This window comes from Panthera onca, chromosome X (genome assembly GCF_046562875.1).
Source record: "Panthera onca isolate mPanOnc1 chromosome X, mPanOnc1 haplotype 2, whole genome shotgun sequence".
Lineage (NCBI taxonomy): Eukaryota > Metazoa > Chordata > Mammalia > Carnivora > Felidae > Panthera > Panthera onca.
This window is the reverse complement of record NC_138357.1, coordinates 81,761,304-81,788,641: the sequence shown is the minus strand read 5'-3', so window position 1 is coordinate 81,788,641 and position 27,338 is coordinate 81,761,304. Positions and strand designations below refer to the sequence as shown.

At 40.6% G+C, this 27,338-nt stretch overlaps 1 protein-coding gene across 1 annotated transcript; it reads right to left on the bottom strand.

The window, feature by feature from the left end:
• Positions 1 to 120: 120 nt before the first annotated feature.
• On the bottom strand, positions 121 to 26,744 carry ALAS2 (5'-aminolevulinate synthase 2). Its single transcript, XM_081793025.1, has 11 exons — positions 26,381 to 26,744; positions 19,951 to 20,146; positions 19,142 to 19,264; positions 17,491 to 17,601; positions 14,166 to 14,388; positions 13,427 to 13,611; positions 9,064 to 9,243; positions 6,400 to 6,564; positions 5,552 to 5,820; positions 4,280 to 4,442; positions 121 to 284 (listed from the first exon to the last, which is right to left on the bottom strand). Exons 2-11 carry the CDS (start codon positions 20,129 to 20,131, stop codon positions 121 to 123), a joined length of 1,764 nt encoding a protein of 587 aa, XP_081649151.1. The 5' UTR covers positions 20,132 to 20,146; positions 26,381 to 26,744.
• Between the last annotated feature and the right edge of the window lie 594 nt (positions 26,745 to 27,338).

The following is a 27,338-nucleotide window of genomic DNA, read 5'->3' as shown; positions in this document are numbered from 1 at the left end:
TTGTTATTTGTTTATTTTTAGACTGAAGTCAGCTGGAGGCACACAATAAAGCAGAGGATAGGAGGAGGCTCAGTCCGAAGTGAAGTGCAGATGGGGTGGAGCTTTCAGGCAGCTGGCTTCTCAGGCATAGGTGGTGACATACTGGGGCCCCATGTTTCCAAAGTAGGAGCGTTCCCACTCACTCATAAGCTCAAAGTGCACAGGCCGGTGACAGAAATTGCAGGCAGCCATAGACACATCCTGGAGAGGCAGCCCCACCTCAGTCCAGGCTACCAGCAGCTTCTCTAAAGGTGGTAGGGGGTGGGGAAGGAAAGAATTGGTTAGACTAGGTCTTAATCCCTGTGTCACAATACAGATGTGCCAAGATAATGATCCCCTCAAACCTCTCAGATATCTTGGAGCCAGAAGTAACCTCTTCTGTTTGCTCCATTGTGTGCTATGAATGTTACCATTTGTGTGTGGGTGCTGTTATATACAAAAGATTGGGAAGCATCTGACACAATTTAAAGCTGCACTGGTCTGGTCTGGACCACTTTGTAAGTACAGGACATGCTGTGGCCTAAGAAGTGAATCCATCTGCTTGGAAACTCAGCCTGATAAGATAACACTGACAGTAATGAAACAGTGTCATCATTGTGACCTGGGAGCCTGGGGAAGAGGGGGTTCCTGGAGTGGGTGGGAACCCAGAGGAGAGAACCTGACCCTGTTGTTGGAAGTGCCTCAAGTGTGTGCCAGGGCTCTATCCTTGGCTTTGTTTTTATGCTTACTCCCTGGGAGATCTTGTCTAGTCTCATGGCTTTTAAATACCATTTATATGCTAATTCTGAACACTTCAACTCAGCCCAGACCATTCTGAATTCTAGATTTGTATATCCAATTTTCTTTCTGTATTTCCACCTGGATGTCTGATAAACATTTTTCACTTCACATGAACACAACTGAGCTAATGATCTCCCTACCTTCCATCAAGTCTAATTTCAACCTTACCTATCTCGCAGTTGATGGCAATTCCAGTTGCTCATTTGAAAAATTTTAGAGCCATCCTTTATTTTTCTCTTTTTCTCCTACCACACATCCAATTTATTAGCAAGTAACCACTGGCCAGCAAGTAACCACTGGCTTCACCTTCAATAATTAAAACACTTCTCATCACCTTTAATGCCATCATCAGGTCCTAGTCACTATCCTCTCTTACCTGGATTATTACAGTAGCCCCCAAATGGATGTCTCTGCTTCCACTCAGTCTCCCTTTCAGTCTATTCTCAACATAGAAGTTGGACCAGTTCTATTAAAATGTGAGTCAACTATGTCACTCTGCTCAAATCCTTCAAAGGACTGTCTATTTCAGAGTTAAAGCCAAAATCCTTCCACTGGACTACAATACCCTACACAGTCTGGCCTCACATTTCCCCTCACCCACTTTTCTGTCTGCCTCTTGCTTATACCACTTCATCTACACTCATCTCTTTATTGTTCCTCAAGTACAGAGGAAATACTCCTGTGGTTGGGTCTTCCCTGCCTTATGTTGTTCCATCTGCCTGGGATGACCTTTCCTTTGATATCTACCCAGCTAATTCCTTCACTTACTTCATAGCTTTGTTCAAGTGTCACCTCAATGATCTCTACCCTTAACACTTTAATGCTACAACCCTCCAAACTAACTCCTCCCCAAAAGCACTTCTTATCCCCTTATCCTGCTTTTTTTTTTCCATAACACTTAAAAGTACCATGCTATAATGCATTACTTATTTTTTTAAAGTTTTTTGACTATCTCCTTCCACTAGAATATAATCTCCAGAAAGATAGTTATTTTACACCTTTTGTTTACTGCTATATCCCCAGCACCTAGAACAGTGTATAGCAACAGTACATACTCCCATACTCAATAAATATTTGTTGAAAGAATGAATGAAAGGATAGCTGATTTAAGTCTAGAAGGTAAAAGGAAGTAAGCCGGAGGGAAGAGTGAAGGAAAGCATTCCTATTAAAAGGGAGCATAATTGGCAAAGCACCAGAGGTAAGAAAGTACAGCAAAATGAGGTAACTATAAGTCACTCAGTGTAACTAGAGAAATAAAAGACATTTGGAAAAAAAGTGAGGACATAGAGATCACCAGGTTGAAGGCATTGAAGGCCATGCCAAGGAGCTTCAACTGTTCTATATGCCAGTGGTCTCCAAATTTTGGAGTGTACATTCTATCAATACAAACATTTTAGCACATACCTTCAATCTATGTATATTTTTTATATACTGAAACTTGTATCGTCAGTCTATATGTTAAAGATCCATATCAGTAATGCCTAATTTCCTATTTTTAATATATAAAAGGTAAACACAAGATTCTAATAGCCCTGCTCATCCTATGGATCATCTTGTATACCTCACATTGGAGACCACTTCTCTAGTCTAGGCAAATAGGAAACATGAAGAGGTTTAAGCAAGAGAGGTAGTCAAATGTTTACAAAAACCCCTCTGATGGTCATTATAGGGAAGAAATTAGGGATCAAGAGAGAAGCAAAATAATTAGGAAGAAATCACATTGACATACTCAAAAACTGGCAATAGAAAAAACAGATTAGGCTATAGAGACCAGTTGCAGGATTTCAAGAAGGGTCGGCTGTGGGATTGAAAGATTGGTGGAGTCATCGTAGATGCTTCTCATATATCTTTCCTGCAAAAGCTCAGCGTAAATGGACACTCAGAGAACCGAGAGTACTGAGGACTCTATAATTGAAGCCCAGAACAATTTAGAGGACTGAGCAAAAGATCCAGGAGTCTGGATCATCAGCTGAGGTAGTAGACCTAGTGGTTATGGCAATGGAAGTAGAGACAGACTCCCCAGTTCAAATCTAGTAGCTGTGTGATCTTAGACCCATTGCTATATATTTTTATGCTTTGATTTCCATATATATATATATATATATATATATATATATATATATATATATCTGAAGAAGTTGAGAGAATGAATGCCATTCAGTTTAAAAGTTTATTTCTAGAATATCTATTGTGTGCCAGACCCTCTACTATGGTAATAAATGGATGAGAAATAGACCCATAGGGCTCTAGTTTGGTTGAGCCATATATACATGGCTCATATTATATATATATAATGGAAATGCTAATAGCATCTCTATCCCATGAGTATTAGATAAGTTAATACATGCAATGTTTGGAACATGTAAGTACTTAATAGATGTTGGCTAGCATATTTGGTGTTTTTAAATGAATGAATGGCACCTAACTATCTTGTCTTTCTTGAACTCTAATACTGCCTATGCTCCAGACATACAGAATGACTGTTGCCAATGTATGTCCTCTGTTTTCCTATCTCTAGGTCCTTGATCATGGGATTGCCTTATTCTGGAATGTCCTTACACTATACCACGTGTACTTCAAGGTGCAGCACAAGGACTTCCTCACCCACAAAGCCTTCCTAACTTCATGCTTCCTACTTTACCTAGCCCTACGTGATCACTCTCCCTCCAGCTCCCGGAGTGCTAGAGCTTATCATACTGGAGCAGTACTGTCTATGTCTGTCTCCTTTGCTAGACCATCACCTGTCTACATGTCTTTTGCCCAACAGAGTTGGAATACACATCTGCTCTATGCCAGGCCCCATGCTAAAAACTGCACCCAATGAGAATTCAGTAAACTTTAGGTGAATTGACTAAACTGGCATCATTCAGGATACAACTCAACCTACTCAGTAGTTCTACAGGTCTTTCAACTCATTCTCTGTCTTGTGTTGTCTTTGTAGCCTCATAGATTGACACTCTTCCACTTCATTCCTACTACCCTACTTTCCAGTAACACCTGCTTATTGTTCTTGATATATCTCAGGCTGCTTCCCACTATTCACCTTGCCTTTCTTCATGCTCTTCCCTTTGCTAGGAATACCACTTCCATACTCTTTCTTTTCTTGGTCCAATACCACTCACCTTGTAAGACTCAGCTCAGGTGTTACCTCAGTAGGAAGCCTGTCTTGAATCTCACATGTTGGGTCAGGCCCCTCGTTTCTGCTCCCACAACTCCCTGATGCACTCTGTTGAAATTTGATCACCCCTTAAAGTCATTGTTTGTGTCCACTATGGCTCAACCAAACTAGAGCCCTATGGGTCTATTTCTCATCCATTTATTACCATAGTAGAGGGTCTGGCACACAATAGATATTCTAGAAATAAACTTTTAAACTGAATGGCATTCATTCTCTCAACTTCTTCAGATCTTGGGGCTGAAGGCAAAGAGACTGCTATAGACACCCATATTGAGAACTTACCCACAAAGTCATCCATCATCTGAGGGCTGTGGTGGGGGGAGGGTGCCAGGCGCAGCAGCTCTTCACCTCGGGGGACAGTTGGGTAGTTGATGGCCTGCACATAGATCCCATGCTTGGAGAGCAGGAGATCACAGATCTTGCTGTTCAATGCTGCATCACCCACCTGGGGTCAGGAGAAAAGCCTGTCAGTATCTGCTAACCTAATAACTAGTTCCATTAAGCAGGTGGAGGGAGCCACATCAATGAACATCACTGAATTTTTGGACAGTTTTTTTTCCATAAGGGGCTTATAGTGGCAGCTCCAGAATTTCTATTAAGGAGTTTCTCAGAGGCAGCAATTAATTTGAAGGGGTTGGGATGGAGGTGGTGCTAGGTACCTTGTCTTGATTCTGTTTGCAGAGCAAGCACACTGGTTTTACCTAGATGGCATGTTAATTTGTGGTGGTTCTGGGTAAGAAGATACCCCCTCCCTAAACTACCTCTGTGGTGCTTTCATTGGGTTAATTTAAAAAAATATATCAAAATAGTCTTTCTCAGTATCCCCAATATTTCCCAATATCCCCAAAAAGGAATACTGGGTTAGTCCAAGGAGCAGTGACTATTTCTCATCCATAAAACAGTCACATAAAAAGTGTCCTTACCACACCCTGACATACTGACATATACAAATAGATGTTATTTAAGAAAGAAATAGCAATTCATTTCTAAAGGCAGTAAATTCTTAAACATAGTTGGGTATCCAAAACAGCTTCTTGTCCCATGATTTTTTATTTTCTATTTTCTGACTTTTTTTTTTTACTTCAATTCTTATTAAGAAATGTTTCACATCATGACTGTATTATACATACACATATACACATATACAAACCTCAAACAAATGTCTCACAAAATGATACCTTCTCTATGTTTGATGTATTCCAACATTTTCTATTCTGTTTTTTAAAAATTTCTAATGCTAGTCATAACCTACTAAACTGATTTTGTGACCCACTAATGGTCTTGATCCATAATTTCAAAAACACTGAATTATAGGTCATGGGTACCTAATATTGTGAGGGTCAGGACAGTCTAATAATCATGAGATTATAGCTAATGCAAAAAGAGGTGGTTAATCCAAAATGGCTGATAATTTTTCAAAAAGGTAACAAAGTTCCAGATAAGGAGAGTAGGAAAGCAAAGAGTTGATGAGAAGAGCTGGTGTTGATTTGCTGGGTGTGGGAAGGTCCCAGAAGAGATAAGTAAGTAGGGCAATGGTCAGGGTTGGGCTCTCACCCGGATAGGGATGATGTGGCTGGGGCAGGGGATGACAGGAAGTCCCCTGTCCATTAGTAGCTGGCGCATGTGCTTGACATTTCGCTGGTGGGCTCGCCTCAGGGCTTGGCCCTCCTCTCCCTTGAGAAGCTGCACAGATTCCAGAGCTCCAGAGAGCACCATGGGAGGGAGTGAGGTGGTGAAGATGAAGCCAGCAGCATAGGAGCGTATCATGTCCACCAAGTCACTGGTGCTGGCGATGTAGCCCCCCACACAGCCAAAGGCCTTGCCTGGAGACAAGGAGAAGAAGGATATGCACAGAGACTATCATTAGTCTCTAGAGGAATAGGATCATATCCAGGTAACACAAGGATGTGCACCAGAAGCTGGAGCTCCAGACTCCTTTCTCAGGCCTCTGCTTATCTCTCTTGTCCATGACAAGACAGATAACTGATAATTCTGCTGCTTTGAGATAGGACTTTCAAGGTCTGCCATATGCAGTGACTAGATAGGCAGGAACTGGGTGGGGACCTTTAGCTGGTTAGGCCCAAAAGTGGAACTAAAATGAAATTTGGAGCTGGAGTAGGGAAGGAATTTAGAATCACAACTCTTCATGTACTGACTTGAACCCGGCTATTTGGCCCAGCTCAGCTTTTTTTTTTTTTTTTTTTTTTTTGAGAAAAACCCTCCCAGACTTTCTCAGCATCTCTGCAGTAGGGTGGGAGTGGAAGGAGGGAATCCAGGAGTTCCATAGCCTGAAGCTGTGAATTCTACCCAAATATCTTTTATAGCTTTGGGGAGGAGGAAGGAAAGGGCCTTGCAGGGGCCTTGTTTCTGGATTATATATAAAGGCAGCCCAAGGTACTCACCAAGAGTTCCAGAGACAATGTCAATCTTGTGCATAACTCCATCACGCTCCCCAATCCCAGCACCCCGGGACCCATATAGTCCTACAGCGTGAACCTCATCCACGAAGGTCAGAGCTCCGTACTGGTGGGCCACATCACACAACTCCTCAAGGGGACAGATGGCACCTGAGAAAATAGAGGTAGGAGATTACAACCCTTCCCCAGGGTTTGTGACCCATAACTACTTTGGGTTGGAAAAGGATGAGGGTGTGTATACTCCGGACTATTTCAAACCTCTTTAAATGTGTTGAATGCTTCCACCTCATTCCCACTTAAAGGATGTATGTGTGTGTGTGTGTGTGTGTGTGCGTGTGTGTGTGTGTGTGTGTGTTTGCGTGTGTGTGTGTGTGTGTGTGTGTGTTTGCGTGTGTGTGTGTTTGCGTGTGTGTGTATTATCCCTAGTTTGCAATCAAAGCTTACCTCTCTACTTTTTACTTCTGACAGTATCTGTCCTCTTGTTTAAGGCATTTTCCAGCCTCATTCAATTTTTTTTTCCCTCCTACAAGTCTGTATTTTCACTTAGGGTTGCACTGGCCCATATGATGCCTTTGTTTTAACAAATTTAAAAAAAAAGCAACTTTTTGATCTAGATTAATGCCATCCTGATTTCAGATCCAATTCATTCACTCAAGCAGGTGCTTTTGGAATCCCTGTCAATATCTTTATACTTCACTGGTCCTCCTTGTTTCTATCTTTCTGGATTTCTGTCATTATCTTTTTTTCATAACCATTTCCATTGTTATTTCTATGTCTCCATTTTTCTGTCTCTGCTTTTGTTTTTCTCTTTCTCTTTTTTTCTCTCCTTCCCTCCCTCCCCTTCCTCCCTAACTTAACCATCTCACTTCTTGTGTCCCTTTCTGTCTACCTCTTTCTGCTTCAGACTTTCTTTCTCTGTAAGTTTGTGTCTCTTTCTGAGTTTCCTTGTGCTTCTATCACTTTGTCTTTTCTGTGCCTCTGTGGGATTACGTTTCTCTCATCTATGTCAATACTGTTACCTGAGGGCACCCTCCCACAGGCACAGTCTCAGTTTATTGAATGAAAGAGAATTAGAAGTAATCTGTATGTTTCTCGCTATTCTTCATACAGATTTACCATTTTCCCACGTTATTCTAGACATCTTCTATGCTTATAGTTGTTTATAAGGTCTTCAAATGGCTATGAATCTCATATATAGACTTTGTGGCCACTCTGCATATATAAGAACTCATACATTCTGTCTTTCCCCATCTGGAAAATGCTGAGGTGCAGTCAGTTGGAATACAGAAGAACGTTCTTCAGGTGAAAACAGGGGCTCCAAACCAGGATTAAAGAATGTGAGCAACTCTTGGGACAATATGAGGGAAGAAAATCACAGGAAGTGGAACTCGAGATAAAGAGTAAGATGACTCAAGCATCATTTCAATGGGAGAAATTTAGCCCTAGAATTGATAGTTTAAGCAGTTTCTGCCAACAAAATAAGGAGCCATTCGCTTGCAAATGTAAGGAAGTTAAATGATCCCAAGATGGTTTCCACTAAAGACAATGAATTAGACTAGTTTCAGCTAGTTGTAGAACTGCAGTGGGCACAACAGTAAGTTCTTCACATATATCAACTAAATTCTCACAGCTACTCTATTATAACCTCCATTTTACAAATAAAGCAACAGACACAGAGCAATTAAGAAATTTGCCCAAGCTATTAAGTTGTCATATTGGGATTTGAACATGAATAGTCTGGTTCCGCTGTTTCAGCATCACAGTTACGTTATGCTGATGGCACTTATATTGGCTAAATCAGGTAATACTATGGACTCTCCTTTGTTTCAGTTGGAAAAACAACAAATTGAAATGAAGTGAGGGCATCTCTCTTTAATAAATCAAGAAGGTGATGCCTAAAACACATGATTTCTGCTAAAAAAGGTAGCAATAGAATAATTTGAGCATTGTTTTAGTTAGGGGAAGATCAGAGGAAGAAGGGTAAAGATGATTTATTTCTACTTAGATCATAATAAATGGGATGACTTCCATTGTCTCTAATTCTTGCAACCAAATATTTTATGTTGGGGAAAACTGAGACTCAGGGAGTTTAAGAGTTACCCAAGACCATAGAACCAGTAAGTGCCAGAGGTGAGGCTTGAGCCCAGGTCTGTCTCACTTGCAAACAAATTTTGATTCCAATGCTTCATACTAGACCTTGCAAAAACTCTCAGCCAATGGTTTGTAAAATTTTTTATTGCAGAAACGAGACACTTGGGTGATTGATATGCACATCATTTCTAATGGAGTATTGTGTGAAGGAATTGGAATCATATATCCTAGGTGCAAATACTTTGGCACCAATTTACTGATCCAACCAAGACAAGTTGAGTGCTGTCTCTGAACTTCAGTTTTTTAACCTATAAGATCAGTATAATAGCTGCCTCCATCCTTCAGCTTATACTGGCTATATGACCTTGGGCAAGTTACTTATTTGTGTCTCAGATTCCTCATATAAATAAGTAGAAATAATAATAGTACCTACCTCATAGAATTGTTGTGAAGATTAAGTGAATTAATACATGTAAAATACTATAATTTTTCTTGACATATAAAAAATTCTATACGTGTCAGCTATTATTGTCATCATGGTTTTTATGATGTACATACCATCCATGGAGTGAACGGTCTCAAAGGCCACAATTTTAGGTATCTTAGAGCTGGACTCTTTTAGAAGTTTCTTCAGGTGGTCAGGGTCATTGTGCCTGAAGACAAACTTGGCTGCTCCACTGTTGCGGATACCTTGGATCATTGAAGCATGATTGCCTGCATCTGAGTAAATCTTGCACCCTGAAGAACCAGAGGCATATTTCTTAAACTTCTGTTCTGGTATTTCTACTTCAACCTCAGGACTGACCTGACAGGGGCAGAGAGCCAACCCTCCCTCCCTTTGAAGATCCTGCTCTGCTTCCTTCTCCTCTGGAAGTCTTTTTAACACCTCTTCCTCCCTTGAAAGAACTACCCTGCCTGAAATTTTGACCCCTATGCCCTTCCCTTCAGTCAATTCTAACCCTGATTTGGCACTGACTATCTTGGGGTGGGCGAAATTTTAATTTCCCAAGAAGCCCTAGAGTTTCTTGAGGGCAGGGTCTAAATATATAAAATCAAAATATATAAGATCAAGCCGTGGAAAGGAGTTTATCCTAGGGAATGCTTGTCGACTTGGACTGATACTAGATTCTTCCTGGTCTAAATAAAATCCCACCTCCTTCAGGTAGCATCTCTCTGCTTATAGTTACAGGGTAGATACTTAGCAGATTTTTAGTTTGAATCATAAGCTCATGGCATGTCAGAGCAGAGCAGAAGAGCTAATACTTATTCTTCTCAAACTATTTCAAAAACTAGAAAAGGAAGCAAAACTTCCAAATTCATTCTATGCATCCAGCATTACCATGATACTAAAACCAGATAAAGACTCCACTAAAACAGAGAAATACAGGCCAGTATCCCTGATGAATATATATGCAAAGATTCTCAATAAAATACCAGCAAACTGAATCCAATAATATATTTTTAAAAAGTAATTCGCTATGATCAAGTGGGATTTATTCCTGGTTTGCAAGGGTGGTATGATATTTGCAAATCAATCAATGTGATACACCACATCAATAAAAGAAAGGATAAGGATCATATGATCATTTAAATAGATGCAGAAAAAGCATTTGACAAAGTACAACATCCACTGATGATAGAAACCCTGAACAAAGTAGATTTATAGGGAACATATCTCAACATAATAAAGGGCACATATGAATAAACCACAGCCAATATCATCCTCAGTGAGGAAAAACTGAGAGCTTTTGCTGTATGGTCAGGAACAAGACAGGGATGTACACTCTTACCACTCTTATTCAATACAGTACTAGAAGTCCAGGTCACAACAACCAGACAACAAAAAGAAGTTAAAGGAATCCAAATCAGTAAGGAAAAAGTAAAACTTTCACTCTTTGCAGATGACATAGTACTCTATATAGAAAACTGGAAAGACTCTGCCAAATAACTGCTTAGAGCTGATAAATGAATTCAGTAAAGTTGCAAGATACAAAATCAACATACAGAAATCTGTTGCATTTGTATACACCAATAATGAAGCAGCAGAAAGAGAAATTAAGGAATCAATCCTATTTATAATTGCACCAGAAACAATAAGACACCTAGGAATAAACCTAGCCAAAGAGGTAAAAGACCTATACTCTGAAAAGTTTAGAACACTGATGAAAGAAATTGAAGAGGACACAAAGAAATGGAAAGACATTCCATGCTCATGGATGCGAAGAACAAATATTGTTAAAATGTCTATACTACCCAAAACAATCTACACATTTAATGCAATCCTTATCAAAATACCACCAGCATTTTTCACAGAGCTAGAACAAACAATTCTAAAATTTGTATGGAACCACAAAAGACCACAAATAGCTAAAGCAACCTTGAACTGAAAAGCAGGGGCACCTGGGTGGCTCAGTTGGTTGTGTCCAACTTCAGCTCAGGTCATGATCTCATGGTCTGTGAGTTTGAGCCCCACATCAGGCTCACTGCTGTCAGCACAGAGCCCATTCCAGATCCTCTGTCTCCCCCCTCCCCCGTCCCTCCCCTGCTCATGCTTTCTCTCAAAAATGAATAAACACATTTTAAAAAAAGAAAAGAAAAGGTGAAGGTATCACAATTCTGGACTTCGAAGTTATATTGCAAAGCTATAGTGATCAAAACAGTATGGTACTGGCACAAAAACAGACACATACATCAGTGGAACAAAATAGAAAACCCAGATATGATTCTGTTTGCCAATTAATTTTCAACAAAACATGATAGAATATCCAATGGGAAAAAGACAGTCTCTTCAAGAAATGGTGTTGAGAAAACTGGACAGCAACATGCAAAACAATGAAAGTAGACCACTTTCTTACACCATACCCAAAAATAAATTCAAAATGGATTAAAGACGTAAATGTGAGAGGAAAAATCCCAGAGGAGAACACAGGCAGTAACCTCTTTGACCTTGGGTGTAGATTCTTACTAGATATGTTTCCTGAGGCAATGGAAACAAAAGCAAAAATAAACTATTGGGACTTCATCAGAATAAAAAGTTTATGTACAGGGAAGGAAACAATCAACAAAACTAAAAGATATCAGATATTTCTGTATCTGTCTCTGGTACTTAGTATAAGGCTAAGTACACAGTAGATGCTGAGTAAACATTTCTTGAATGAACAGATGGACAAATTACTTAATTATAAGTGAGTAAATAAATATGTTACTGAATGAAAGAGTGAGAGGAGCGGTATCAAAAGATGAGGCTGAAGAGGTAGAATGAAGCTAGATTATTGAGGACTTTAGAAGCCATGATAAAAAGTTTGGGTTTGTTCCTAAGTACAATAAGGATATACTACAGGGTTTTTGGCAGAAGGGTAATGAAGATAGGTTTGCATAAAAAAATATTATTCTGACTACCATGAAGAAAAGAATACAGGAGGGGAAAAGTGAATTTAGAAAATGATTTTGGTTTAGGCTAGGATGGTGGCAGTAGAAATGGAAAGAAGTTTAATTCTAATGATTGAAGAGGAGGTTCACTGAAAAAAATCCCAAAGAGGTTGGATTTGGTTGGGGTTATGTGTGATCTCACAAAAGTTTCTGAGAAGTAGTGGGGATGTTTACAGTGTGCTGAAGAATCAACAGAAGTAAGGTAGTAGATAGCAAGTGTGGAGACTTCTCTCAAGCAGTTTGTCTGTTATAGGGAAGATAGAGATAGGGCAGTAGCTAGAGACTGATGAGAGGACATTTTTTTAGATGAAAGAGACGTTAGCATGTTTAAAGAGGAGAGGCTGAAGACACAAGGAGAGAGGGAAGCGATAGATCAAGGTTCCTAAGGAGGCAGAGGAGAAAGAGACACAGAGCACCAGCAAAAAGGATTAGTCAACAAGAAAAAGGGCACCTCTTTCATTGTGACAGGAGAGAAAAAGTGAGGAGAGGACATGTGGGGATGTTTGAGTTTGTAGGTAGTTTTTGTCAAGGAGTTGAGGACATTGCTACCTAGGGTCTTCTATTTTCAGGGAGGAAGGAGGTGAAGTCACTTGCTATGGGTGAAGGTGAGGTGGAAGTGTGGGAAGGCTGAGAAGAATGGGGGATTTGCAAAACTGCTTTGGAGACTTGGAGGGCTGACCATGGAAATAGAATTGCCAGACACCATACAGGTCCTGGTAAAGGTTGGGTACCATGAATTTTTAGTGGCTCCCATCTGAGAAATTATATACACCTAGGATTGACATGGAAAAGGTTGAGAGTTATAGTCATCTGTGATTGGAGCTGTGATAGAATGACAGGCATATGAGTTGAGGACATTATTAACTAGAGAGTGGGAGATTGGGAAGATTAAGTCCAGATGGGATCCACTGGGATTGGCTTTAGGCAGAAGAGATGTGCCTTCAAATTGTAAAAGAAAAGAATGAAAGAAGGGCAGATGAAAAATTAGATAAATTTGTAGGTTTGGTGGCTGTAAGTTAAAATAATTTCTGTCTGGTGGCTTCTATTTTGTGTGTGTGTGTGTGTGTGTGTGTGTGTGTGTGTGTGATGTGAGATGTGAGGCTATTTGCTAAGAGTGAAAGAAAAGATAGTCACAGGTTTTAAAAGAGAAGAAAGTTTGAAAAAAGCTAGTATGGAGACATAATAGGACTGTTTATGAGTGTTAAGAGCCCAGTTGAGTTGGGAGGTGATAAATTTATGGTGTCAACCATCTGTGAGGTTGGGCACTACTATCACTACTACTCTGTAGTAGTCTTCAGCTTAAGTGCAGAAGGGGAGAAATGAGAAGGATATAGTATAGTCATCCAGTGCTGAGGATACACAAAGTGGGTAAGAAGAAAGGGCAATGGGAGGAAATGAACTCATAATAGACTGAAAAAGTGATGAAGGCAGTGAGGCTGCATGCTGTACTGCAGGATACCAACAATAAGCAGAACTCAGGCCCCAGACTTACCTGGCAGGATCTTTGCCAGGGTGAATAGAGTAGAGTCATTGGCCACAAAGCAGGAAGAGAAGAGTAGGGCTGCATCTTTTTGGTGCAGCTCAGCCAGCTCCTGCTCCAGCTCCACATGAAACTTACTGGTACCTGAGATATTGCGAGTACCACCAGCTCCAGCTCCATGACGCTGCAGGGCCTCCCTGGCGAGGAGAAAACAGGGTAGACAAGGAGAGGGAAAGAAACCCTTGTCAGGCACGGAGGAACTGAGTAGGTTTCTCTTCATTGAGGACAGTGTTGAATTAGTGATGCTTATGAGCTATGTTCTATGTGTTCAAGTTGAGGGCAAGATGGAGAAAATGATGACACCTGGGTCCTCCTTCTCAGGCTGATGGCATTCAGGGATGGAGGGAGAAGCTAGGTTGAATGTAAACAGCTTGGAAGACCTTCTAGAGGAGATCACACACTATCTCTGGCAATACTCATTCTGTAACCAGAGTAAGAGCTCATGGAAAGTGGGACTTGCTTGGCCTTTCATCTTCTCATAGAACTGGACAATTAGGACTTTGGAAATCATGGTTTGTTGATTGACATTGTTCATATCTGAGGATTAGATATGCTGGAAGACCATGAACAAAAGGGTTGGTAGGTAGAACCCAGGTTTCCACTGCTAGCTCTGCCTTTCCCATGTGTGGCTTTGATTCTTCTCTGTATTCCCTGTGTTCCCACAGCTCATGGCCCAGATCTTACTACTCACTGTGTAGCTTGCAAAACCCGAGGGTGTCGGCTCATGCCTAGATAATCATTACTGCACCAGACAGACACATCCTTTGAGGCCACAGAGGCCTCAGAAAAGTGTTGGGCAAAGGGGTATGCATCAGCCCAGCGGTTTACAGTCTTGAACACACGGTAGGTGTGGTCCTGTTTCTTCTCCATGATCTTGTGCCTGAAAAACTGGTCATAACCAAAAACATCGTTCCCTGCAGAAGTAGAGATGGAGATGAAAATAATTCATTTTAAATTACTTCCTGATTAGTCCATATTTCATTGGCACTGTTGATTTTGAGTTCTCTGGTTCTCTATTTATTCATTTATTTGATAAGTCATGAACTTACTGAGCCACAGTATCTCTCCACTATTTCATTCAACTATCCCTTTGCTTACTCACTTGCTTATTCACTCAGTAATTTATTCATACATCACTTGGGCTGCCTCCCCTGGCATGGCCTCCTCTCTTTTTCTAAGGTTAGCCTTCTTACTGAAATTACTACTTCTAGCTTCAGTAAAAAGAGTTTCGACAGATCTGGTCTCTAGTCATTTCTCTGCCACTTCCTAGTTATGTGACCTTGGGCAAGTCATAAATCCTCTCTTAGTTTTAATTTCCTCATCTGTAGAATGGGGCTAATATCTTCTTGCAGAATTGTGAGCATTTGATGACAAACAGAATGTAATACACCCAAACTAATGTCTGGTACATAGTAATATTATTGCAATGACAGTAGTAGTAGTAGTAGTAGTCGTAGTAATAGTAATAGCCAATATTTCATTATATTATTATAACCAGTATTTAACAAGTGCCTATTACATGTAATGCCTTCTCTTAGGGACGTTATAAATATTATTTCATGTATTCCTCACAACAGGTTATTTTTTAAAATTTTTTTAATGTTTATTTTTGAGAGAAAGAGTCAGAGTGCAAGTGGGGGAGGAGCAGAGAGAGAGGGAGACACAGAATCTGGAGCATGATCCAGGCTCTGAGCTGTCAGCAGAGTCCAATGTGGGACTCAAACTCAGGAACTGTGAGATCCTAACCTGAGCCACAGTCAGATGCTTAACTGACTGAGCCACCCAGGTGCCCCTGGAGAGTTTTATTAGTATATTCATTTTACAGATGAGAAAATGGAGACATAGACAGTTTAGGTAACTTGACCAAGATTTTGCAGCAAGTAAGTGGCCTACAAGTAAGTGACCTAGAGTTTATTTTTTAAACTGCTACTACTACAAAATGGAGCAATACTATTTTCAGGATAAATTGACATAATGTATGCCAAAAGATTTGTTAAACTCTAGAACTCTATACATGAGACAGAAATCATGATTGTTGCAAATGACAACTTTCATGGTAGGGATGTAAGTTGGTAACATCTTTGCTGTAGGGATGTTTAGAAATATGTATCAAGAGTTTTTAAAATGCAAATGCTGACATACTTAGAGAAATATTTGCAGCATTTTTAACAGAAAAATGATTGACATCAAGAACTTATTTTTTAATTATTATTTTTTAAAAATTTATTTATTTATTGTGAGAGAGGGGGAGAGGCAGAGGGAGAGAGGGGGAGAGAATCCCAAGCAGACTCTGAGCTGTCAGTGCAGAGCCTGATGTGGGGCTCAGTCCCACAAACTGGGGGATCATGACCTGAGCTGAAATTAAGAATCCCACATTTAACCAAATGAGCAACCCAGGTGTCCCCAGAACTTATTTTTTAATAATTCTGAAAAATAACTATGAAAACTTTTCACACCAGGAGAAAAATGGGCAAAGAATATAAACAGAAAATTAAATAAATGTGGAAGAGGATGCTTAATCAAGGAAAATCAAACTGCAAAATAAAATTTTTACCCATATTGATAATGATTTAAAAGTTTGATAATATCAAGTGCTGGAGAGGGTGTGAGAATATGGATACTCTCTTTGATAACTCGTACACCCCTTTGGAGCACTAATTGACAATATTTATTAATATTGAAATTGTACACAACCTTACACCCTAAGAATTTTCACCTCTTAATGTTATCCTAGAGAAAAAAAAAAAACTTACCTATGTGCATGAGGAGTATATTCAACGTTGCTTGTTACATCACTGTTTGTAATAGGAAAAACTAAAAACAACTCAATAGGGGAATAGCTAAATAACCTCTAGTATATCCATACTGGGTCTAAGATAATACTATATATTATCATTGAGTACATTTATATGTACATAAAACCAACATACAATATAAACCAGAAGAAAGTTGAAAATTGAATAAAAATTGAATATAACAACCTGAATTATAAATGCTTGATTAACTTAATTGATGGTGTATCCATGCTACAGAAGACATTTCAACCATTAATAATTATTATGCAGCTCTATGCTTAGGGACATGAAATGATGCCCATGACATATTGTTAGGTAAACAAAGCAAGATAACAAAACTGATAGAATAAAATCCCATTCCTAATAAAAAAACATGCATATGGAGGGAAGCATAGGAAGTGTGTGGTGTGTGTGTGTGTGTGTGTGTGGTCAGTCATGGGAAGATATCTGGAAGAAAATATAACAAAAAGGTAATCGTGAATGGTGGAGCTCTGAGTGATTTAAATTTCCCTCTTTATATTTTCCTGTATCTGTTGAAAAATACAATGATTCGGGGTGCCTGGGTGGCTCAGTCGGTTAAACGTCCGACTTCGGCTCAGGTCATAATCTCACGGTCCGTGAGTTCGAGCCCCGCATCAGGCTCTGTGCTGACAGCTCAGAGCCTGGAGTCTATTTCAGATTCTGTGTCTCCCTCTGTCTCTGACCCTCCCCCGTTCATGCTCTGTCTCCCTCTGCCTCAAAAATAAAGAAACGTTAAAAAAAATTAAAAAAAAAGAAAAATACAATGATTCATATTCCTTTTATATTAGAAAAAGGCCAAATTGCATTATGAAAAATTAATATAAACACTATAAACACATACAAAAAGGGGAAAAGAAAAGGCTCTCAGTAAAGGATGAGTTTTTGAGGGAAACAAAGAGAAGAAATAATAGGAGTAAACCTAGTATTTAAAGAGCCTTCAAAACAGCTAGAAACATTTCCATAAACCTAATTTTATTTTTTCCTCATGATAACCTGTTGAGGCAGGTATTAAAATCTCACTAAAGGGAAGTGACTTACTTGCCAAACCACAAATATCCAGCAAGTGCCAGCATTAAAATTTAAACCTAGACTCCCTTTGGTTCCAAAGCACTTACTGACATTTCCTCTATCATTTCAGAAGCCTCTTCAGCACTTCTTCCACATTCCTACCTCTCTTTATATCCACCTCATCAAACTCACCAACCATGTTGTTCTGAACCAGGTGTGTGACCTTTTCTGAAATTAGCTCTGGCTCCGGAAGACTGGACAATGGATTTCTCAGGCTGGTTGAGGCCAGGGAGCTGTGCAGGTCTGACAGAGAGTATGGGATTCATTGGCCATGAAGAGAGGGGAGAAAAAAGAAAGCATGTGCTGTCCTTTTAAAACTCAATACAACATGAAAATTCAAGTTTATGAAGTAGAGAAGCCTGCAGAGAGAAGAAATATTCTGTAAAGTGAGCCCCTACTCATCTCCCTAAGTGGAAACCTGTGTCGGGACACCTTCTATAAGGTGTTATATTTTCCTCATTAGAATTTTCCCTGGGGTTAAGTAACTGGGGCTGCCACCCTGCATCTTGCAGTTGGGAGGTATATGCAGGACAGTGTACCATACTCTTCTTTTCTGAATGTCATTAAAATTCAATTTTGAAATTTTTACCTTTAATATCCCAAAAGGGCCTATGAAAAATATCAACACTGTGATCATCTTTCAAATGTGATTATCTTGAATAGTCTGTGTGGGGAATAAGCTTAGGAATTCCCTGAGCCTGCACTGATGGGTTAACAAGGCATAAAGAATTATAAAGCCATAGGATGCTCACACTCATGTTTGGGTAAACAAGATTAGGTAAACAGGTATAGAGAGGGCGGGGCAAAAGCCCCAATACAAAGGTAGGTGAGGTGAATAAGATTAGGTATTCAGGGCGGATACGCCCCCCAAAAAAGCTGCTTTCACAGGAAGGAAGGACCAATTTAGGTGAATAGGCAAATAGGGCTATAGACCGCTACTGGGTGAAGTTGCCCAGAGGAGAGCTAATTGGCAAAAGAAAGGTGCCTTGTTAACCCTGAAGTAGCATGCTCTATCTGTCTTATCCCCTAGGCTAGCTAAGGTAGACAGACACAGCGTCTCCTGTCTGCCATTAACAACCATCTGCCTGGTGCCAGGATTTTGTTTTATATTGACCCAAACCCCTAACACTGCATATCTTTAAACCCCTCTTTCCCTCATGCCCATAAGTTAATGTTCACAGATTTATTGTCTCTTTGTGCATGTCCATCACTATGTTTGTAAGCCTCCTGATCCTAATAAAAATGGAACAAGGGCCCTTAATCGGGGCCCTTGTCTCCTCCTGGACCTTAGCCATCTCTCACATTTTAATCCTGCATCTCACTTTCTTGCTGGACAAGAAAGAACTTTAGACCCAGAGTCTATGACAAGTCTGCACCAATTGAGTTGACCTGGGGCTTCATGCCCTTCTGAAAGATGTATCTGCTTCTAGCACTTATTCTTTCATGCAAATCCAGATTATCATAGAGTGGTATTGCTTAAATGTGGGAACCCAAACTGTTGGGATCCATTTAGCCACTTGGGATAGAGGAGGAAGAACTCTAGAGGGCTCATTTTAGACTAATAGCTAAAAGTTACAAGAGCCTATGCACATATGTGTGTTGGGGAGGGTACATTTCAGTACACTGTCTAAGCTATTGCCTACCAGGGTCCCTTTGGAAAAGACTGGACTTCCCATCATGGGATGTGTACTAGCTGACCTTGAATTAGCCTAGCTGAGGACTGTGATGAAGTGAGTTCAAGCATTAGGAGTAGAAGCTGGATGAGTTGGCACTTGACTCCAACCTGTCTTGAAAGTCTTTACATCCTCCTGGACTTCTGGAGCTGCCTTCTGCACAATCTTGCTCTTCCCATCCTGGAGTTCTGACAGCATAAAGGGACAGTGGCTCTTGGCCCAAGATGGAGAGTCTATGCAAAGGCAAGAGAGTAAGTAGCAATGCATTTCCAACCATACGTTTAACAATGATTACTGCGACCTACTATATCCCAAAGCTCTATCTCAGGCTATGGTATATCTACATACCATATGTATGGTATATCTACAGAAATAGATAAGTCTTGGTCCCTGTGCTAGAGGAGCTTCTAGGCTGGCATAAATGGCATACACCGAAGACACATTATGAACAGTGCTGGAATGAGAGGGAGGACATGGGCTATGAAAGTCTAAAAGAGGGAGTGGACATGACCCAGAATTGGAATTGGACAGGCTGGAGGTATAAACAAGGCTCACAGAGGAGATAGATGATGCTCAAGTAAAGTGTCACATGAGAAGTATGAGATGCTGTAATACAGGGCATGGGTGAGGGTCATTTGATAGGAGTAAAGACTCAGAAGCTTGAGACAATAGAATTGATCCAGGTAATTTTAAGTAGTTTCAGCAAGACTGGATTATATAGAGTGTGAGAGGATGAGAGTGAGACTCTTGTGAGAAATATTGGCAGAAGTCAGACCCCAGGTGAATTTTGGGATTAACTTATTTGCCTTGACACTTTTCACATGAACTTTCCCATTTGTTAGGTAATGATGGCCAGTATGACTTCACACTTTGTCTCCAGGACTCAAACATTCTCTCCAATTTGCCATAAACTTCTTACCTCCTCCAGCCTTGGTTGCCTTAAGGTGGTTTTGAGAACTAGTTGGTCCTTGGGTGGTCAGGATAGGACAGCGTCCAATACCAAACAGGAACTGGTGAGTCTTTATCATCTTGCCCAGGAGGCCTATGTGGCCCCGGGAAAACACTGGACAGCACTGTAGCAACATGACTGCTGCTACCATACTGAGCCCAAAGTCCTGCAGAAGATGTGCAAGAGATGAGAGTCCATCATGAAGGCCTGGCCAAAAGCCAAGGGTCATTCCTGTGTTTGATCCTTCCCACCCAGTGCATGCTGCCCTCCCAAGAGATGTACTTATCATCCTTCCATGGCAAGAACTTTTCCCAATGTAAAAATGTTCCAATAGAGCATCAGGGAGGAATAAATAAGACAATGACCATTAGACAAAGTGATAAAGGAAAGTTCCAGCTGAAGGTCAGGAAGCCTGAATTCTGATTCAGACTGCCACTGACCCCTTCTGTGATGGTGAGGAGTACTAAAGTGTGATTGTGTGTGGCAGGATGAGAGCTGACAACTTACCAACTCTTTGATAACACTTAAGGCTAAAAATCTTTCTAAGAATATGAGCCTCAGCCAAGTTAATATTCAGCCTGCTAATGCAGACAGATGCCATTGGCCAGGGCTCCTGGTGCTTGGCTTAGAGTGTTTCCTGAGCAGGCCCAGCCACCAAGGGAAAAGGAGTTTGAGACCACAGGTACCAGCTTAAGTAGATTCAGGGAAATAGGACAAAAAGGCGGGCTTTAGGCTCTACAGGCCATGTGCCACCAGACTGGTATTTTTCTTGCTTTGAGCTTGCAACTGGATTTTAGAAAAGGACAGTTAGAGAAGGAGATGAACACAAGACCCAAAGGGTCTGGGAAACAAGTCTATGGGCTAATGTAAGAGGCAGAGGCCATGACAGAGAAGAGAAAGGACAGAACGAAGATCAGAAAAAAGAAACCAAATACTTATAGTAGGCATTCAATAACTATTTGCTGAATTTAAGAGTAAGTTAATGAATGAACAGGGACTCAAGAGGAATAAAGAAAAGAGCAGGTGAAAGAAGAGTCAGAAGAAAAGAGAAATTGGGAAAGATAAAAAGAGGAAAGTAAGAGAGAACAAAGGTACAGTGATAGTGGTGAAGTTAGAAGACAGAAATTGTGGGGCACCTGGGTGGCTCAGTGGGTTGAGCGTCCGACTTCGGCTTGGGTCATGATCTCACAGCTTGTGAGTTCGAGCCCCACATTGAGCTCTGCACTGATGGCTTGGAACCTGGAGCCTGCTTTGGATTCTGTGTCTCCCTCTCTCTCGGCCCCTCCCCCAATCGTTCCATGTCTGTCTCTGTCCCTCAAAAATAAATAAATAAACATTTAAAAATTTAAAAAAAAGAAGACAGAAATTGTGGGGAAGAAAGAGATCAACAACATAGGGAAAAGGGATAGGGTAGTTATATGAACAGGGAGAGGAGGACTTATCCAGAAAAAAAAAAAAAAAAAAAAAACAGAAAAAAGGATGATGGGAAATACAAAAGGATAAGGAAAGAGACTTAGATGAGAGAGAGAGAGAGAGAGAGAGAGATTGAGTGACAGCAGAGGTATAGGCAGAGACAGACAGGGATATAAAATGGACATGAGGAGAGATGGAAGTAACTACAGAAACTACAAAGACTAAAAAAACTGAGAGCAGGAGAGGAGAGAATACAGTAGGAGCAGAGAGTCAGCAGGGTTCAAAGATAAAGGAGAAATGCTTCCAGAGAGAGTCGGGGTGAGGGAGAGAAACACAGAAGAGTTACGGGAAGATGAAATCAACCTCACTGAGGGAGATGAGAGAGAGACTGAGCAAGAGAGAAAGGAGTAGAGACTAGATCAAAGAATACAGATGGAGAGGTGGTTAAGGTGGGTTTAGGATTAAGATGAGGGAGGGGTAAGAGATACAAAAGAGAAAGACAATGAACATGAAAGGAGAAATAGATTAAAAGGAAAAGGGCAAACTGGAGGTCCAATGTCAGCCGGTGAGACAAAATATGGGACAGGACAATAGGAGAGATATGGGGGAATGTGGAAAGACTAAGGCCCTGGCACCACCAGAAGAGATACTGAGTAGAATGTAGCAGCACCTCCAGTATACAGGACTTTATATTGGAAGGCAAAAATGAACAGGAGGAACTCATGGCCCTGTCCTCATACCGCAACCTCCTTCATATCTTACAGAGTATCATCCTTCCCCCCTAATTCACAAAGCAATCTCTTCCCCTTGTTTATCCAAGAATATTCTCTCTACAATATTCACAGGCTGTCATGGGAACATAGGTCAGTATGTGGGGCAAGGAGTATGGGCCCTGAAATTGGGAAAGGCCAAGGTATTGAAAAAACTAAATGAAACTCATGTTAAGCCTTTAGAACAATGCCTGGCACACAGTAAGTTTTCAATAAATGTTAGCTTTCCCTACTTCAATTTCAGCTTCCCAACTCCCTGTTGGATGTTCTTGGAAAGCCACTTCCCCTCTCTGGTTCATAGCTTTCATCAGCTGTCAAATGTAAGGCATTTATGGCTAGTTCATGGGGTAGGTAATGAATTGGATCTAATGCCTACCTCATATGTAGAGATATGAGTCCCCCTTTCCCCTGCCTGCCTGCAAAGGCCAAAGCACTTAGGGCTGAGTCTGCAGACCACAGATAAAGCTCCCAGTATTTATCACCATTGGGGTCTAACCACTCCCTAAGTTGGGACCAGGGTGTGGGAGAGGAGGGGAACTCCTTTTTAGAATCATTTCTGACCATCTGGATGGGGCTAGCTCTGGCTAAATTTGGTAAGGATGGGTGGATGGTCCAGGGAAAGGCAGGCAAAGAAAATGGCCAGGTTCCAGGCTCTTGAAAACTCCTTTTCCCAACATCGACACTGACAACAATAATGACAACAACATTGGGGTATGTAATGGGAAGAAAATCCCCCAAGATTGGAAGAAGGGTCCTGTCCTACCTTGGAATGATGGTGGATTATGGTCTACTCCCACCCCATGTATAAAAATGAAAGAAAACATATGGTATCTGTCTTTCTCTGTATGACTTATTTCACTTAGCATAACACTCTCAGTTCCATCCACATTGCTACAAAAGGCCATATTTCATTCTTTTTCATTGTCAAGTAGTATTCCATTGTATATATAAACCACAATTTCTTTATCCATTCATCAGTTGATGGACATTCAGGGTCTTTCCATACTTTGGCCATTGTTGAAAGTGCTGCTATAAACGTTGGGGTATAAACAAGTGCCCCTATGCATCAGCACTCCTGTATCCCTTGGGTAAATTCCTAGCAGTGCTATTGCTGGGTCATGTGGTAGATCTATTTTTAACTTTATGAGGAACCTCCACACTGTTTTCCAGAGTGGCTGCACCAGTTTACATTCCCACCAACAGTGCAAGAGGGTTCCCCTTTCTCCACATCCTCTCCAACATATATAGTCTCCTGATTTGTTCATTTTAGCCACTCTGACTGGCATGAGGTGGTATCTCAGTATGGTTTTGACTTGCATTTCCCTGATGAGGAGTGATGTTGAGCATCTTTTCATGTGCCTGTTGGCCATCTGGATGTCTTTAGAGAAGTGATGAATAGATAAAGAAGATGTGGTTTATATATACAATGGAATACTACTTGGCAATGAGAAAGAATGAAATATGGCCTTTTGTAGCAACATGGATGGAACTGGAGAGTGTTATGCTAAGTGAAATAAGTCGTACAGAGAAAGACAGATACCATATATTTTCACTCTTATGTGTATCCTGAGAAACTTAACAGAGGACCATGGGAGAGGGGAGGAAAAAAAAAGTTAGAGAGGGAGGGAGCCAAACCATAAGAAACTATTAAAAACAGAATAAACTGAGGGTTGATGGGGGGTGGGAGGGAGGGAAAAGTGGGTGATGGGCATTGAGGAGGGCACCTGTTGGGATGAGCACTGGGTGTTGTATGGAAACCAATTTGACTATAAATTTCATATTAAAAAAATAAAAATGAAAGAAATTCAATACACTCATCATCTCTAAGGGACTTTTGACAATGATATTCTGAGTGACCTGGGAAAATACAGACTACTTCTTTGAATTTGTTGAATTATCAAGTTCTTTCAAGCTTCAATTCAAATTTCTCTGTTCCGATACTCCTTTCCTCAAGTTTGTCCAGCCTCACTCTGCCTGCCCATCTTTATGACCCATAATCTTATAGTCTAGTTACCTTCAGCTCTGTTTCCATTCCATCTCACTATCTATCATGGGACTGCAGTGTGTAAAATTAAATCAAGAAAGTATTTTAGGCAATTTAGGGTATTAAGAGCACAGCTTTGGGAGCCAGACATTTTTGAATCCTGGCTGTACCGCTCACTAGCTCTGAGACCTTAGAAAAGTTATGTCTCTTCTCTATATCTTATATCTGTAAAATGTAGATAATAACAAAGACAATTTACTTCACAGGGATGTTGTGAAGTTTTGGCAAAATAATCTGTACAAAGTATATAAAAGAGTGCCTATTTTAAATACTGAAAAATATGTTAGCTATTATTTTTATTTTTTATACTTTCTATGTAGAGAAAGTGAAGGTACATCCAAGTAAAGTCACATCATGAATACACTAGACTAGTTCATAAAAATTGATTCTTGTCTCAATTCTGATTTTTGTCCTTATCCTATTACAACATACTGTGTGAACTTGGGCTCTGTACTTTTCTTCTCTGGGCCTCAATTTCTCCATAGACATTGGACTAGATAACTTCATAGATTTCATCTGGTCCTAATAGTGAAACACTGTTGTAAATGCTTCACATGCACTGACTTATTTAATTCTAACAACAACACTGTGAGGTAGACACTAATATCAATTTTATTTCAAACCTGAGGAAACTGAGGCCCCCAAATATTAAGTAACCTGTCCAGGTGACCAAGCTAGTTAGTAGGAGAGGCACGATTCAAACCTAGGTCATCTGGCTCCAGAGACTGATACCTTAACCATTATGGATCTATGATTCAAATATTACTACATATTTTCTTTACTGAAAGCCTGACTCTAGATATCAATCCCCTCTGCTGCACTAGCAGGCCCCTTTCTGGGACATATGATTTTGGACTTTGACAAATGCCTTTACGAAAGGAACAGATTTCTAATTGTAGTGGAATTTCAGGCACCGGTGAGCATTCATTCATTCATTTCATTTAACTATGCACACATTGTGTGATAATCCTTGCCAAGGATCTTCTTAAAACAGTGCTTTTAACAAAAGTTATAATGGTAAAACTTCAGGCCACGTGACATATTATTACTTGAAGGTGTTCCCTGCACCTTAAAATCCCCTTTCATGTCAGCAACCAATCTTTAGTCCCAGAGATCAGAAGGGCCAACCACAACTCTATCCCAGAAGACAGTCAGAAACCACTCGTTGCCACATTACTTGCTATTTCCCCTTTGTGGCCTGCTTTGCAAGAATCAATTAAGTTTGGAGGAGATGTGATCACTTTTCTTCATGAATTGGAAGCATCAGGCCTTACTTCCCCTCCTAGTATCCTCCCACCATCATGGAAGAATCATAGAGAATTTTAGATACTTGGAATCATAGAACCAGAAATTTTTAGAAACGAAAATTTAGAAGACCACAAAATCAAAATCAGAAGAGGTTGTGGAAGTCATAAGACAAGCCCTCTTTTCAGAGAGTGCATGACTTGTCTAGGGTCTCACAGTGAATTGGGGTGAGAATACAAATCTATTGACTTTCAGCATAGGGCCCTTATAGTGACACAACATTCCTCTTCTACCTTCTTCCCTTTATGCTAATTATTCAATTTTCAGTTCCTTCAAATCTCTCTTTACCCAATTCATCCTTCCCATCATCCCCACATTCCCTCAATTTTCTCTCCCTACCTCTGGCCATCTAGGCACTGATCTGTTGAGCTCTGCCATCACTGAGAAGAGAGAAAGAGTCAAAGTGAAGGAGAAATGGAGAATTGGAAGAAATATCAAGACCTTTTTCTGGGAAACAGAGAAGAAAAGGAATATAGATACAGACAGAGACTGAGAGATACAGAGTATAAAAAAGAGAAAAAAAAGATTGAGAGAAGAATATACAGACAGAAATCAGACAAAGGAAAATTAAGAGAAAGCTAGAGTGTCAGAATTGAAGTGAAGTGAATGATCTTAAAAACCAACAAAGGAGGGGAAACAAGGGAGGAAAAGACCAAAGAAAGCCAAAAAATATATAAAGAGAAAAAAAGAGAAAGAAGAGAAGGGGAAAAAGAAAAGAAAGAGAAAAAAAAAGAGAGAAAAGTGAGAGAGAAAATGACAGATTTTAAGGAACAAAGTTAGATCTAGTGAGGCCAGAGAGTCAGCGTATGCAGCCTTGAGGTGGGCAGAAGAGCAGAAAGAGTGCACCCAGGCTGAAAGCAACTCTTACCTGTTGCCCTGCACTGAGGACGAACGAACGACGGGTGGGTGCTGTGAGTCAGGACCTGGCATTTATCCCTTCCCCCTTGGCTCAGCTCCACCCTTCTCTCCTGCTGGCCAGGCTATTCATTGGCCCCAAAGGTATCTCAGGCTTTTGCTAGAGATAAAACCCAGTGTAGTCCCCTATCACCCAACCCCATCACTTAGCACTACCTCTCTCCTATTTTCTTTCTCTTCCTCCTCTGGAATAGTTAAATGAGCCTGCTGGGTTTTGGAATCAGATAATCAATATGTAGCTATAGCACCTTGAGCAAAATCACTTCTCTGACCCTTGGTTTCCCTCAACTATAAAAGGAGGACGATAAAACTCAGAAGCAACTGAAGCACAAGTGGGAATGGCCTCAGCTTTCATAGACTACATCCAGGTCGTTGTAACAATTTAATAACATCATCTACAGAAAACTTTGCACACTGCCTGGTTCAAAAAAAAAAAAATAGCAGCTAGGGGCGCCTGGGTGGCTCAGTCAGTTAAGCCTCCGACTTCAGCTCAGGTCATGATCTCACAGTCTGTGAGTTTGAGCCCCGTGTCAGGCTCTGTGCTGACAGCTCAGAGCCTGGAGCCTGCTTCAGATTGTGTCTCCCTCTCTCTCTGCCCCTCCCCTGCTCAATGTCTGTCTCTCTGTCTCAAAAATAAATAAAAACATTTAAAAAATTAAAAAAAATTAAAAAATAGCAGCTAATGTTGATTGAGTGATTACTATGTACCAGAACCGTCATTAACTGCTTTACAGGGATTAATTTAGCACATCCCAATAAGGTGCTATTATCCCCATGTTACAGATGAAGAAACTGAGGATCAGAGAGGTGAGGTAACTATTTGATAATTACCGGGCTAGTAAGTACAGAGGCCCACTATGAACTCTGGCAGTCTTGTTCCAGAACTCACACTCTTTGGAACTCACATTCTT

What these genes read in the sequence shown, in the direction of transcription:
- ALAS2 (XM_081793025.1), bottom strand. Translation starts at nt 20,131, where the DNA reads ATGGTAGCAGCAGTCATGTTGCTACAGTGCTGTCCAGTGTTTTCCCGG. An exon ending in GGCAACCAAGGCTGGAGGAG is followed by an intron (nt 19,265 to 19,950) that starts GTAAGAAGTTTA and finishes GCCTTTGCATAG; the next exon opens with ACTCTCCATCTTGGGCCAAG. An exon ending in GATGATGGATGACTTTGTGG is followed by an intron (nt 285 to 4,279) that starts GTAAGTTCTCAA and finishes TACCACCTTTAG; the next exon opens with AGAAGCTGCTGGTAGCCTGG.